Raw genomic sequence first — 13,938 nt, forward strand, 5'->3', positions numbered from 1 at the left:
ATATGGAAAAGGTCTAATTTCATTGCACTTTAAAGATTCCCTTTATCACCCGTTATCAGGGTAATTGGTGAAATTTACCCCCCTAAATTAAGTAGGCCTATCTATATCTCAAAAAACCCATATCTGTCGGACTCAACGAACAATGATTAACACAATTTAACGGCAGTAAAGTAAGATAGCCAGTAGCCTAATGTTATCATTTGCCACCATAAGACATCCCTAAATGACAGTTAATACAGTTTCAAAATAATCACTCAATAATAAGGTGAAAAACATTTTCAAACCTTCAGTGACACAGAGGAGACACTCCGACAAAGGAGCAGAAAAAATGTTTAACCACAGATGACTGCCACCCTATCAGAGACACGTCTGTACTCTGTTCTATTCTACATTCATCTAGACCAGATTGTACTGAGCCCTAAATAACTGAGCCAACATATCAATAATACAAGCTGTGGTGCATTAGCCAAGTACAGAGATGCTGAAAACACAAAGTGATGAGCAACACAATGCTCTTTTTGAGTCATGAAACTCCTAACCGAGACTCCACAAGTAGCATACGTTTTAAATTTGGGGATTTAGACCCTGTTTGTTTAATAATTGACAAATTTCACTGGATGAGTCCTTTTCTTATCTTTAATGGTGAAGAATAACATCCCATAGAGAGCTATAAAGATAAGTCAATTCATCAATTGATTGATGGACAGAAAGTCATTATTTAGGCAAAGATGTCAAACAGTGGCTAGTTCTAGCTTCCAGATGAGGAGAGAGAGCTAATGACATGCAGCTCAGGGCTTAGGTTGGAATTAAATCCGGGCATAAGAATTCAGCCATCAATTCCAACGGGATGTTTTATATAGACCTATAATGTTTACTGTAGTGAAGGAGGCTCCTCTCTCATGCTTTTTGTAAGGCTACCAAGGAAGTCCCACAGCATGGTGACCAACCAAATGTCACAAGAAACCAAAAGCCAACTTCCTAAAATATAAGTATACAACCAAAGATGTTTAAAATCCTCAGGGCAAACAGCAAAACAAAGTCGAACACTTTTTATTTTATTGAAGTTTCTCTTTTTTCCATCTTTTGTCGCATAAGCAAAATATTATGAGAGTAGGCAAACACCCATGCTTTATTCTGGGTTTCAAGCCTTTTAAGAACAAAAAACATATTGGAATATTTTACCCATATTACCTTTTAGTTCAGCTTTTTTGTTCAGCTTTTACTATGCAAATTTTCTTGTATCAGTTATATTTAAGTTATAGTTGCCTATATGTGCTGTCTCTGTTATATTTACCCTATCTTTGTAAAATATATCTCCAGTGTCCTTGGATGTGGCTAGTTAAAGGCAGGGACGCCATAAGGCTGAAAACTCTTATAAGAAATCAGCCTTTGTCGACAACTATAAAACATGGAAATGATAACAAAGAATGTTTACAATCTTTACAGTGTCTTTACAATTATTTTGAGTAAAGCTGCTGCTTTGACAGATGTCCTTAATTTCCAAAACATCCGCCATGCTGAGGTGTCCTTGAGCAAGACACAATAACCTCTAAACAAGTTAAGAAACATTCAATCGAATCATAATCATTGCCTAATTGTTCCTGCGTCATTTTGCTTAGAGTTTTGCTCGTTCAGTCCGCGCGCGAGGACACATCTCGACGTTTCAGTGACGTAGACAAAGAACGACGTTTCCGTAGCAACTGGGGCCGGTCCGTTAACCGCAGCGACCGTTGTACGCTGTACTACCGGAGCTTATCGAGGAGTAGGGGGGATTGTTGTCGGTAACCTGATACCACCTCTGTCTTGTGGGGCGCAGAGACACGGGGGCGACGCAGTTCCGAGGCGGCGAGCCCGCAGTTCCGTGCGGAGATGCTGAATATGTGGAAAGTCAGAGAGCTGGTGGACAAAGCGTGAGTACCGAGGCGCAGGTGAAGCTGTTGGCTCCAGCTAAACCGCTAAGTGGCTTCCATGCTAACCGGCTAGCATGAGCTTGATGGCTTTAGCCGGGCAGCATCAGCAGCTTTTATCGCTGACAGAGGAGAGGATAGGGGCCGTGACGTCACGGAGATAGCCCCTCAGCTGGTAGCTCCGACTAGCTGGCTAGCTGCCAATCTTCATCCTTGTGGCAGAAATAGAACTGTGTGTTTTACAACTATATAATCTATTGAACATTTTCGCGCACTGGTTCGCAAAAGACAGGAAAATTACAGTAATACATGGTGAATATTCCGTTATTTCCGATACCGAACGAAAGCTAACCAGTTAGCTAATACCGCTAGCATCGCTAAGCTCAGGTTGGCTCTGTGTGCTGTTTCTGTTACTGCTGCTGCAGAATCACGCCCTGTCCTACCCTGGTAATACCCACTACTTGCGCTATGCATTCCCTTAACATAGCGAGGCAGCAAGGAGATGATGGCATCTCAATGGCAAGATAATTTTATGTGGATGGTGAATTTCCTCCCAATTAGCCACCGACTAATATATCTCACAGTGAAGCTACTCTGTAACGAGGCCCATGCCCCCATGGTCCCGGTCAGTTAGACAACAAAGCTTGTTAGCCAAACACATCATATTTTATTAGCCAGTGCTGGCGTAGCAGCCTTCTTCATCGTGATGTTTGTTTGAACACTAGACAACGCATGCGTCTTTGCGATGTGTGCCCATTTTTCCACATATGTGCAATATTATGTGTATAGTCATCTAAATGTAACCCAGGAGGAAGAGCGCGAATAATGGCATTCTTCAATATGTATATTGTGATATAGGACAAACTTTCCTAAGTAAAACCCTCAAAGGATACATTTGAAGGATATATTGACGCAATAAGACTAATTCTGGGTTAACTCAGCAGAGTAAATAGAGCCTTTCATTTGAAAACATAACTTAATACTGTTAATGAGTGATTTTGATGTACTATGGTTTATAGGTTTGTCGCAGGGAAAGCATAATCAGTTTATAATAAGACTTACAAAATAAAGTTTTATCATGGTGCATAAAGAAACAATAACATATTTAAATTAGAAAGATCAGAATCATGTTTGTTGCCAGCTAACTTGGTTTGGACATGAACATGAACAAGTACTTCAAGTTAATTTTAAACATAAAATAGAAACTAACAAAATATGTTTTAATAATCCCTTTAGACATCCTCATACTAAGGAATGTTCACGGAATAAAGAAAAAAATGACCATGTATGGTATGTCAGTGATGCATCTGCTGTCATACATCAACTTTTAGTTACTCCTCTAAAACACTCACTTTATTTTCTTGTAGTTTCATTGGCTAATTACTTTGTACCTCATTTTCATTTAAACACCACAGCTTTATTTACAAAACTTTAATACTATTAAGTGCAGCAGATTTTCTTCTTTTGTTTGTTTGTTTGTTTTTTAACCAAACTTCAATTTGTGTTTACAATGATAATAGTGAACCAAATGAAGTCTATGCTTTGTACAATACACTACGTTGTCACTTTATTAGGCACACCAGTAAAATCTAACACAATCCAATACAGAAGCGCAGCCAGAAATTCAACCTTTGAAAATCCCAGCTAGCCACCATAGCATACTTATTATTTATTAATATTCCCTTGAATATTTCAACTTCTTTGATCGTTTATGGTGTTTTGGTAAATAAGTTGGGGAATTAATAGTTGGAGGTTTCAGCTCCCTGTGGGTTGTGAAGGCACTTCTATTTTGATAACAAGGTTAAATCCAGGCTTCTATTAAATACATACTGTGTGGGCGGTGTATAAGCACTCATACTGTCCAACACTTACTTTAAATATTACTTAATTTAAATACTAATGTAAGAAAAATAATAAGGTAGTAACGCCTTTTAAAGACCAATTGTATAACATATGTGATAAGGAAAAATGAATAAGTACATAACCGAAAGTAGTATAAGAGAAAAGTTGAGGGAAAAGAGTCAAGAAGGGAGATAAGACAGATTGAGTATATATTGTAGCACAGACGAAGAGCTTAACAGAGCTTTAGATGAAGTAATAGACACCAGCTCCCATCAACTGTTGGTTGTGCCTGGCTGGGCATGATGAATACACTCTATTATTGATCTACCTCAACAGAGCTGCCATCAGCGACCTTGCTTTTACTGCAGATTAAGAGTCACGCTATTATAGAGCCCTCACTGACTGTGTTGGCGTTATGTGCAGACAATAACACAGTCAAAGGCAGGCACTTCATGTAATGTATAGATTCCCCTTACTTTTCTTTTGCGGGGAGGATGGCAGAGCTCGAGGAGAAAGAGACGGAGAGGAATCGTAGGAAAAGAGCTGAACTGCAGAACAACAGAGGAGCAACGATAGGTATTAAGATCAGAAGAATCAGGATAGGAAATAAAGTTAAGGAGACAGGAATTTGAGAAAAGGCATCTTAAAGATGAAGTGAGCAGAGGATGCGTTTTATGCAAGTGGGTTCTAGAGTAAGCCATGCCCACGAACAGATGCAACACACAGGAAAACAAACACAGCAGCAGGTGAGCCCACAAAAACAAAGGGCAGGAAGCAGACATTGCTCATAGCGAAATTTGGCTGCATTTATCTCATTGCTTTCCGTGCAGATACACGTGCGCACACACAGATGGATATACACAGGACACCCTGTTCCCCTCACTTTCAAGCAAGAAATGCCTAATTTACCTTTGTGTCCTCGACATCTGAAAATGTTCTTACAAATAATGCTCTAGTGTGTATGTTTACTCACATGCATGTATGTCCTCTGTAGTGCAATGATGATAGACTTACTCCTTCTTAATTGTGTGTCTAACATAATCATGGATATAGTTAGTGTGTGTGCCTCATGATTGAGGCTTTGCAATGAGTACCAGGAGGTAGAGAGTGTGAGTGTAGTAGTAGAATATCAACACTAGAAATAGAATTATCTAGAAGTTAGAGATGATAATGACCCTCTGCTACATTTTCAGTATGGCTGACTGGCTGATAATAATCATAGCAAACAGCAACAGGGTCTTACTTTTACATGTGTAATTTGAGATTAAGGAAAGAAATCTGTGTTTGTGTCGACAGCACCAATGTGGTGATGAACTACTCAGAGATCGAGTCCAAGGTGAGAGAGGCCACCAATGACGACCCCTGGGGACCCTCTGGACAACTGATGGGAGAAATAGCCAAGTATGTGTTTACTGTGTGGTCACGTTAATGCATTCAGGTTATTACCAGGGCAGCAGATAAACTGTAGTTTGTCATCACACAAATGCACACAAGGTGTTTTATTAAGGTGAAATATGTTCAGTTTGAAAGCCTGTGCTAATTCTCCGCTGTATCTGACCTCTTGACCTCATATAGCTTTGGTTTACTTGATTGGTCTCCCCAGCACTGTAATATTTATGATGGTCTGTGTGTATGTGTGTGTAGATCAACCTTTATGTATGAGCAGTTTCCAGAGGTGATGAACATGCTGTGGACCAGGATGCTGAAAGACAACAAGAAGAACTGGAGACGAGTCTACAAGGTATGGTTACACTCGGGCTGTACACTTTACAAACCGCGTCTCATAGTGACCACCAAGTAAAAAAAAACAACTAACTCTAAAAAAAGAGAAGAAGGGTGAAATAAACAAAGCGTGCCACCAGACAACATGAGGCCGGACAGTGTGACTCCAGTGTGTAAGCTGAGTGTTGCTCTCTGCTCCGGGGACGGCTGTGAATAAAGTAGGCTAAATCACTTTTGAAGCAGTATGTTTTAAGTCAACTACTCATCAGCAGCCTGGCAGGAGATATGTTGGTTGTTTCCCCGGTGTTCCCTGTGTTGTGATGTGTGTTTAGCTCTATACACATGGTTTCATGGTTGCTTAATCCTCCATCAGTCCTGTAGAGCAAAGATCGGAGCAGCACATTTCAACTACAGTCCTGCCAGTATAATCACATAAGACTGATTTGCAGAGATTATAAATTATGCAAGAGCCAGTGAACAATGTGTTTTGATTTAATAGAGAACAGCTAGGCTGAGTTAGAGAGGGGACCTTAGCAGGGGCAAAACATACATGTAACTTGAACAGTTGAGAAAAAGCAGAATTTATTTTGAATGTGTTTTTAAGGAGAGATGATTTCTCACTGTCTACATCTATCCATAGTTAACTCTTATCACATCACTTGCACTATGTCTTGATGTCTCCTATGATCTCGCTTCCCCTTCTGCAAGGCTTTACTGCTGCTGGCCTATCTGATCAGGAATGGGTCTGAAAGAGTCGTCACCAGTGCCAGAGAACACATCTATGACCTGCGATCTCTAGAGAACTACCACCTCATAGGTGAGTCGCTTAATAAAGAGTAGATTTGAGGTATATTATGTGCAAATTACACACTATTAGAGAGATCAGCAAGTGGCAAAAATAGAGTTTATTCTCTGGGAAACAGGTCAAATTTAATTGTTGGCCAGTTGATTGTGACCTCCCGTCTTCTGTGTTTGTCCAGATGAGAATGGTAAGGATCAGGGTATCAATGTACGTCAGAAGGTGAAGGAGATGGTGGAGTTCGTTCAAGACGATGACAGACTGAGAGAGGAGAGGAAGAAAGCCAAGAAGAACAAAGATAAATACATTGGAGTCTCCTCTGACAGTATGGGAGGTGGAGGAGGTGGAGGAGGAGGAGGAGGAGGAAGCATTAAGAACTGTAAGTTATTCTCTATTCTTTTTTTGCTTGGGACAGATGTGGATTGAAATGTTTATTTATGACATCAGTTTCATCTGCTCATTTACATGTATATGTCTGTTCTATTGTCTTTTTCCTCCCAGCTACTGAGTTGGATCGAAGCAAGTGGGATGAGGACTGGGACAAGAGCAGAGGAGCCTTCCCCTTCAGTGAGAAGCTCGGAGAGATCAGTGACAAGATAGGCAGCACCATAGACGACACACTTAACAAGTTCAGAAAGAAGGAACGTGATGACTCACCCGACAGACTCAGGTGAACATACACACAAATGTACATTGTGTATAAGCGTGTTATTGTCCATGTGCACACATACATACAGACATAATTACGCTTTTACTTATAACAAATGGTTGTTTTAAAATGTCCTGAGTATGCATGTTAAAGTCACTGAACCCTCCCTTTATTATATTAGTAGTGTTGATATCATGGTCACTACTGTGCTTCCTTTTTAATAAAGGCCTTTTTAAACTCAGAATCTTTTAAGTAAGTAAAATAAAACAATGTTTACCTAAAGATCGGCCACCAAAATAATGCTGGCCTCTTGTTTCATATCAGATAGTCCCTGTCCTCATTGGTGGTGACTTTAAAACATTGAAATTGCCCTTTGCTGCACTCCATCCACAGTCTTTCTTCCCATATATCCGACTCTATCCACTGTCCTATTAATAGAGGCAAAGGCCAAAATGTCTTTACATTTTTTTGCCACTTCCATGAATCTTTTCTTTTCTTTTTAATATCATACTTTAAGTGCTAATCTCGAAGATTTCAGTTTCGTTCTCTTTGGCGGTACCTATGCCAATAAACGGTAATTGCAGGAGCAAACTTCCCAGATATCCAGACACTGTTGCATGTGTGACGTCCACAGTTGGCTCCTTATGTCACGGTTGTAACTCTTGATTTTCCATGCTGACAGTCACTTTCCTTTTTAGACAGTTTGCCTTCATCTGAGCGTCCAATTTGTTTCTTTTTCTTTGGATTTTTACTTATTTTTGAAGTTGTATCTGTAGTCATCGATCTTTTCTTTGTTTGTTCAGCCATAGTAGATTACTGTTTACTCGCAACACTTGTAGAGAGCGGAAAAGCAGCCGCTTAGCTCCGCCTACCCTCTCTGGCAGACCAACCACTGCCGGGTGATGGAGGGTGATGAAAACGTGTCACTAACTGGTCACTACTTGTGATTTTTTTCCACCAATGTCACACCAGACACCAAGAACATGATAATACTATATACTGCAAATGCAAAGGCTTTCATCAGTGGGCCATAGTCTCAGTCACCATTGTGTTACCTCATTCGGCAATAGATGGTGACTTAACAGACATTCATTTAAATGAAAATCTTGGAGATTAATACTTTCACTCTTTAAAACACATTTATGCAAACCAGACTATTGTCATGTGTAAAATCTTTACAAAATTCTGTCTAGGAGTAGCCATTACACAACCAAACCCACACAGGCATACAATAACTACAATGCAATAAAAGGGTCCATAGCAAAATCTCTTGAATGCTTCTACTAATGAATCCTTCGTGTTGTTGCTATAGTGACAATGAGGAGGACAGAGTATCGAGAAACGGGAGGCAGGAAACGCTTGAGTTCAAAGATGAGGAAGAAACCGTCACAACAAAGAGCATCCAGATCACACAAGCAACAGAAACCACAACCACCACCACACGGAAACGCAGTGGAGCATCAAGCAGCAAGACTCTGGACCTGGGTGCTGCGGCCCACTATACTGGAGACAAGAGCCCAGAAGAGAAGGTACGCACTCAGACATCACAACTCATGCTTTTCCAGAAGTGAGAAAATGTACATGTTCAATAGTGTGTGTTAAATCAGCGGGTCTTTCTACCTCTGTCTTTAGTCTTCGGTTAGACAATCCTCAAGTAGCGGCCTAGCTGACCTGCTAGTCATCGACCCTTCGTCCAATCAGAGCACTGCAACAGGTAACAAAAAACTTTTATAAACAGAAAGATAAAGAAGAAATGCAGGCCATGAATGTTGTTTTTAAAATGTGGGTTTGTGATTTAAAAATGATGTCAGCTCTTAGTCCTTGGATTTTTCTAAGAGTATATGTGTGTCCTTCCATCCAGGTGGTGGTTCGGACCTCATTGGTGGCTTTGCTGACTTCTCCTCTCCTGCAGCGTCTGCCAGCCTCCCAACCGCCACTGGTAAAATTGTTTTTCCCGCTCTCAGCTCCTCCTGTAGTTTTCTTAGGATGCCTTAACACCTGTAGTTTTGTTCATTAGGTCTGAACAAAGGGAAAAACTTACAACTTCCTTAACTCTTTAATAGAAATAAATGAGATATTCTTGCATCATCAATGCATCACCAGAATCCATAAGGGGATTCAAATTAAAGTTCAATTAAGGAAAACCCCTGCTGACATGCATGGCTACCAAATAATGTACATGAATGAATACATCACTATACAGATTGAATATAAGATCGCTTCCTACACAGTTCATGATCAGCAGACTGATTTAATAACTGGAAGTGTACCGGTTGGATGTGAAAGCACACTTGACTTACTCTCTTAGAAGTTCAGATGAGGTGATGAAAAACTAATTTAGGACACAGTGAAGGAATGGGGCAGTTTCTGTCTAACTCCAAGATGTATGTTACAACCACAACTAAACATATCACTGCTGTCTTGCGGCCAGTTGCTTCATCATCCAATGGAAATGGAGAGTTTGGAGACTGGAATGCTTTCTCAACCAATCAGCCAGCCTCGTCCAGCTCTGGTCCCTCCCAGCCCGTCACTGACCTATTTGGAAGCGTTCAGTCGCCCACAGCAACGGCCTCTAATCCCACCCCCATACCACCTTCTGCTGAGCTCTTTGACCTAATGGGCGGAGTTAACCATCAGCTAACCAATCAACACACAACACTGAGTGCCTCTCAGAGCATGACTTTCTCTCTGGGAGGGACGACACCAGGAGCATCTGTTGCTATGCCCACCATGCCCCTTTCTCGCTCTCAACAGGTAGGTACTGTAAACATCAAACGAAGACCTGAAGAAAGAATGTACTACGACTGATCTATAGTATGAAGTAAAAATGCAATAAAAATGTGAAAGATGGTGTCAGACACTTTATTGCTGCCAATTTACTCAGAAATTGCTCCTATTTTCATTAATCCTATGTGTATGATTTATGTATGAATATTGTCTGTGTTAAATATTTGTTAATAATTTCAGAGCTTGGGGGGCATGACATCTCAGCAGTCCTTAGGACAACAGCAGAAGATTGGAGTTGGAGGTCAGGGATCGTTGGGGTCAACCTGGTCCGACCCCTCCGTCAACATCAGCCTAGACTTCCTATCAGCAGGCCTCAACCCCACTAAGACACCACCCACACTCAACAACATTATCCAGCAACAAGGTATCGCTTTTCATGCAGTGCATGTTGGGAAATAGAAAACAAAAATCCTAATTTTTCATCTCTTAAAAAGCTGTTTTTGTTTCCTAAAAATACGTAATTGAAAGTTATTAATGGGAGCTTTTGATTAACGATGCTGATGGTAAATGTATTCCATTGAAGCTATACATTCCTCAGTGCTGCTATATTGACTGAGACAGCTGAGTTCTTCTGTTTGAGAAGCCGTGTTGGCAGTGCCTTAAACTCTCATTCATAAAAATCATGTCATAGTCTATAATTACCTGTCATTATAAGTTGGATTTGTTAACGATAAAGAGATATAACCTATTTTATAGCATTTAACTATCAAAAACATTAACCCCATTTAGCAACCACATCACAATGATGGGCCACAATCACTCTTAAATTACTTAATTGGTGGCCCAGGGTATCTACGGGTTCTTTCAGCTTGCAATAGGTATCTCCTCTATCTGCCTTTACTTGTATTGCAAACCTGTTACAAAACTACACAAACAGTGGCCTCCTAAATATGAGTGCAGAGGTTTTTATGAACAAGGATCAATTTCACAGTGTTTTGTCTGACCGTAAATAAAGTTGTATTTATTCAAGCTGAGGATACCGCCAAAGAAATACAGAGGAGCAAGGCAGAGGCTGTCACTGCTCGTGAGCAAAGCATTCTTGATCATGTCGGCACTGCTCCCACAGCTCTTTTGACCAATGTAGCATGCACTGAAAGATTTATTGCTTAGTTTTTTAACTGAATGATGTCAACGCGTGGCAAAAAAAACTAAATTGTCTGCTGCTTAAATAGGTCTTGATCATTTAAAATGATTAATTAATTTCATTAGTAGAACTATTGTTATATACAGCTGGTTAGTACTGACAAAAATCTGATCAAATGTAAATGTCAGTAAATTCATGGATATTATTCCTGCTGGTTTTTATTGCTATCTTTTACACCATGATGAGTACATTGCCGTGAAATTCAGAGTTAAACTCAGGAGTCTTAAGGAAGTCTACAGAGGTCTTACTGTCTGACACTCTCATACTATCTCCATAAACCCCTGCATTAACAGGTTCATGCTGAATCACAACACGACAGGAATTAGAATTAATAAAATCCCAAAGCTATTTGGTGGGACAGCTAAATGTCAGTAAACATTTGAATGTACTTGAATTTCACTAGTCAGTGTGATTATCCAACAAAAATTCCGACCTATCACTCAGTTTTAGGCTTTATAACCCAACTGGTAAAACAGTTGTAGATTAACTCCCTGCTCCCCCTATGTGTCTTTGCAGGCGTGCCTCCTGTCAACCTGTTGGCCCAGAACTTTGGAGGACTGAACCTCAGCTCCCCGCCCCATGTGACACCCATCAGGCCACAAGCTAATGCCCTTATGGCCAGCAATGCCATGACGATGGGCATGCCTGCATCCATGGCAACAGGCATGCCTGCTTCCTTGGCAGCAAGTATGCCTTCTTCAATGACCACAGGGATGGGGGGAATTCCTGTTAACCAAGGCATGATGGGAATGAACATGAGCATGAATATGGGCATGGCTGCCCCAGTGATGATGGGTGGTATGACTGGCATGGGAGTGCCAGGAGTAGGGATTGGCCTAGCACACTCCATCACCCCAGCTGTAGTCCCACCCAAACAAGATGCCTTTGCTAACTTTGGCAGTTTTGGGAAATGAAGGAGAGCAAATATGTGTGACTGTGAGTGTGCGTGTGCATGTCTGACATTATGAGAGTTTGAACCACAGAAGGACTGCTTACTTGAAAGACAACTTTGCATGTATCTGTCTCCGCTTCCACTCTTTGGCGAGCTGGCTCCAGTGATCATTCGCCATCCCAGTCTGTTCACGTGAACACGGAGGCAGGGCAGAGCACCCACTGGTGCCCCTCACCCAGCGGTTATTTGATGTGTGACATGAGTCGCACAGGGGACACCCCAAAAGCAGGGAATGTGTTAAACTACAACCTCTAATCATTACTTTCTTATGAGGAAAGGATCTTAACCTATTTATCCATAAACAGCAGTATAATTCCCCTTCATTACAATAAAGTCACAGAGCTGAAGGTTTTCTCTAACTGCACATTTAAAAGCCTCGTCAGTAAGGTGGACTCAAAATGAAAACGGCATCTCTGCCTTAATTCCTCATTGTAGCCGGAGATATCATGTTTTATATGATTTCTACCAAATGTAATCACAGAATTTAATCTCTGATATTATTGCCAGGGGGTGGCTCTTTACTTTTTCTCACTCCTCGTTCTAACAGTATGCCAGTTACAGTCTCTGGAGGGCACTGAATCCATACTTAGGTCCTCCAGCAGAGGGCAGGATGGGAGTATGCGCTGAAAGAGAAGACTTCTTCTTGAGCCATATCAGTGTTAAAAGAAATTGCATATTACAACCTTTCTTTCTTTGTCTCGCCTCTCTTTTTATCAGGTTTGTAGAAGTTCTCAGTAACTCAATTTGTTGACGTTTAAAAGACAATTTGAGTAACGCCTTGATCTACTTATAACAAAGGTCCTTAATATGCTGTTGGGCTCTTTATATTTGAATAATCAGTTACTGTTTAAAGTGATATTTATAGTCTACTTAACCATTTTCCAATCTCTCAGATTCATGCCTGCTGAAAGGGTCATTTAGTATTTTATTAAGAGTACTATTTACTGATATTTCTCTTTTATGCCCCACCCTGTAATTATGTCTCTTCAGACAAGCTGTTGTAGGATACTTCAGATTCATGTTTTTTTAAAGAGTATTTTCCAAGTGGCTGTGGAAACGGGGGCAAAAGATGGCCACCATCTACACTCAAATATTGCTCTCCCTCTCTTTGCCAAGCAAATGTACTAAAAAATTAAATTTACATTTGATGTGGATTAGATAAATTGGATGATTTTTCAGTTGCTGAGTTTAAATAAATAATTTAAATGGTTAGCTGAGACCAATCTAAAGGTATTTTCGGGGGTCTGGAGTGAAGTGTGTGTGAGGAAGAGTGAAAGAGTGTGTGTGACATTGTGTGTGGGTATAGTTTTCTCTGTTTGATGTGCAAACACAGCTAAGCAGAGCCTCTTGTCATTTTCTGAGGCGCTGGACTCCAAATGACCAAATCTTTATTTTGTTACTCTTAGAAGGATGATTCCATAGCTATTAGTTTATTATTATATTACTTTACCTGCAAGGTCTGTTAATATGGCAGAGAGTTAGTTATAACATAATTCAATTGACGGGAATCATGTTGGGTTTTTTTTTTGGTACAGCTCGTTTTATTTGATTTTACGCTATATTTTCTGTACTTCATTCAACATTAAATTAAATTATAACATTTATGACTCTGTTTCCTTTCCTCACGACCCTGCTGATATTTGCGAAAGATTTTATGCTGAAAAGGCCCATTGTGATTGAGCATAATGAATTCGTAATCATGTGTTTTTCTGGGAATTTGGAGGTTTAAGCATATTTTGTGCACGAGCACAGAAATAAGGGGGGGAAAAATAAGCTCACTATAATTACGTTTTTTTAATTATTTCCTACCAGTGTCATTCCTAGCAGCAAAAGTCTTAAATATCGCTTTGTGTAATAAAACCACATTTTGCTGAACAAATAGCTAACAGCTAGCTGGAACGTTCAGACCCTTCTATTAGCGTTTGAACGTTTAACGTCCAATCACATTCACGTTGCCTAGGCAATGACTATTTTTCATTAATTGCAATTCAGATAAAGGATTGACATTGAGACAACGTTAACTGACCTCAAACTTACCAGAAATAGGCATGTCGATGGAAGGCCTTACTGAAATGCGGATACTAAAACCATGTCCGCCAAGTAGACTTCAGGGCCAGGACCTAAATACGGCTTTCC

The 13,938-nt window shown here is 40.3% G+C and overlaps 1 protein-coding gene across 2 annotated transcripts; it reads left to right on the forward strand.

Moving 5' to 3' along the window:
- The first annotated feature begins 1,672 nt into the window (after positions 1–1,672).
- Positions 1,673–13,402, forward strand: LOC138595810 (clathrin interactor 1-like). Of its 2 annotated transcripts, XM_069667255.1 has the most exons (12): positions 1,673–1,910; positions 5,046–5,150; positions 5,394–5,490; positions 6,180–6,288; positions 6,452–6,649; positions 6,772–6,940; positions 8,232–8,448; positions 8,552–8,633; positions 8,781–8,858; positions 9,351–9,673; positions 9,887–10,070; positions 11,367–13,402. In XM_069667255.1, the coding sequence occupies exons 1-12, from the start codon at positions 1,870–1,872 to the stop codon at positions 11,762–11,764; spliced, it is 2,001 nt and encodes a 666-aa protein (XP_069523356.1). In that variant the 5' UTR covers positions 1,673–1,869; the 3' UTR covers positions 11,765–13,402. The 2 variants fall into 2 exon arrangements, with proteins under 2 accessions (XP_069523356.1, XP_069523364.1); XM_069667263.1 differs by lacking the exon at positions 8,781–8,858.
- Positions 13,403–13,938: the final 536 nt, after the last annotated feature.

This window comes from Semicossyphus pulcher, unplaced genomic scaffold (genome assembly GCF_022749685.1).
Source record: "Semicossyphus pulcher isolate SPU_LCO1_2020_fin unplaced genomic scaffold, fSemPul1.0.p SCAF_10, whole genome shotgun sequence".
Taxonomy (NCBI): domain Eukaryota; kingdom Metazoa; phylum Chordata; class Actinopteri; order Labriformes; family Labridae; genus Semicossyphus; species Semicossyphus pulcher.

Coding starts and splice junctions, on each gene's coding strand:
- LOC138595810 (XM_069667255.1), top strand. CDS start 1,870: ATGCTGAATATGTGGAAAGTCAGAGAGCTGGTGGACAAAGC. Junction 8,449..8,551: donor ACAAGAGCCCAGAAGAGAAG/GTACGCACTCAG, acceptor CTCTGTCTTTAG/TCTTCGGTTAGACAATCCTC. Junction 9,674..9,886: donor CCCTTTCTCGCTCTCAACAG/GTAGGTACTGTA, acceptor TAATAATTTCAG/AGCTTGGGGGGCATGACATC.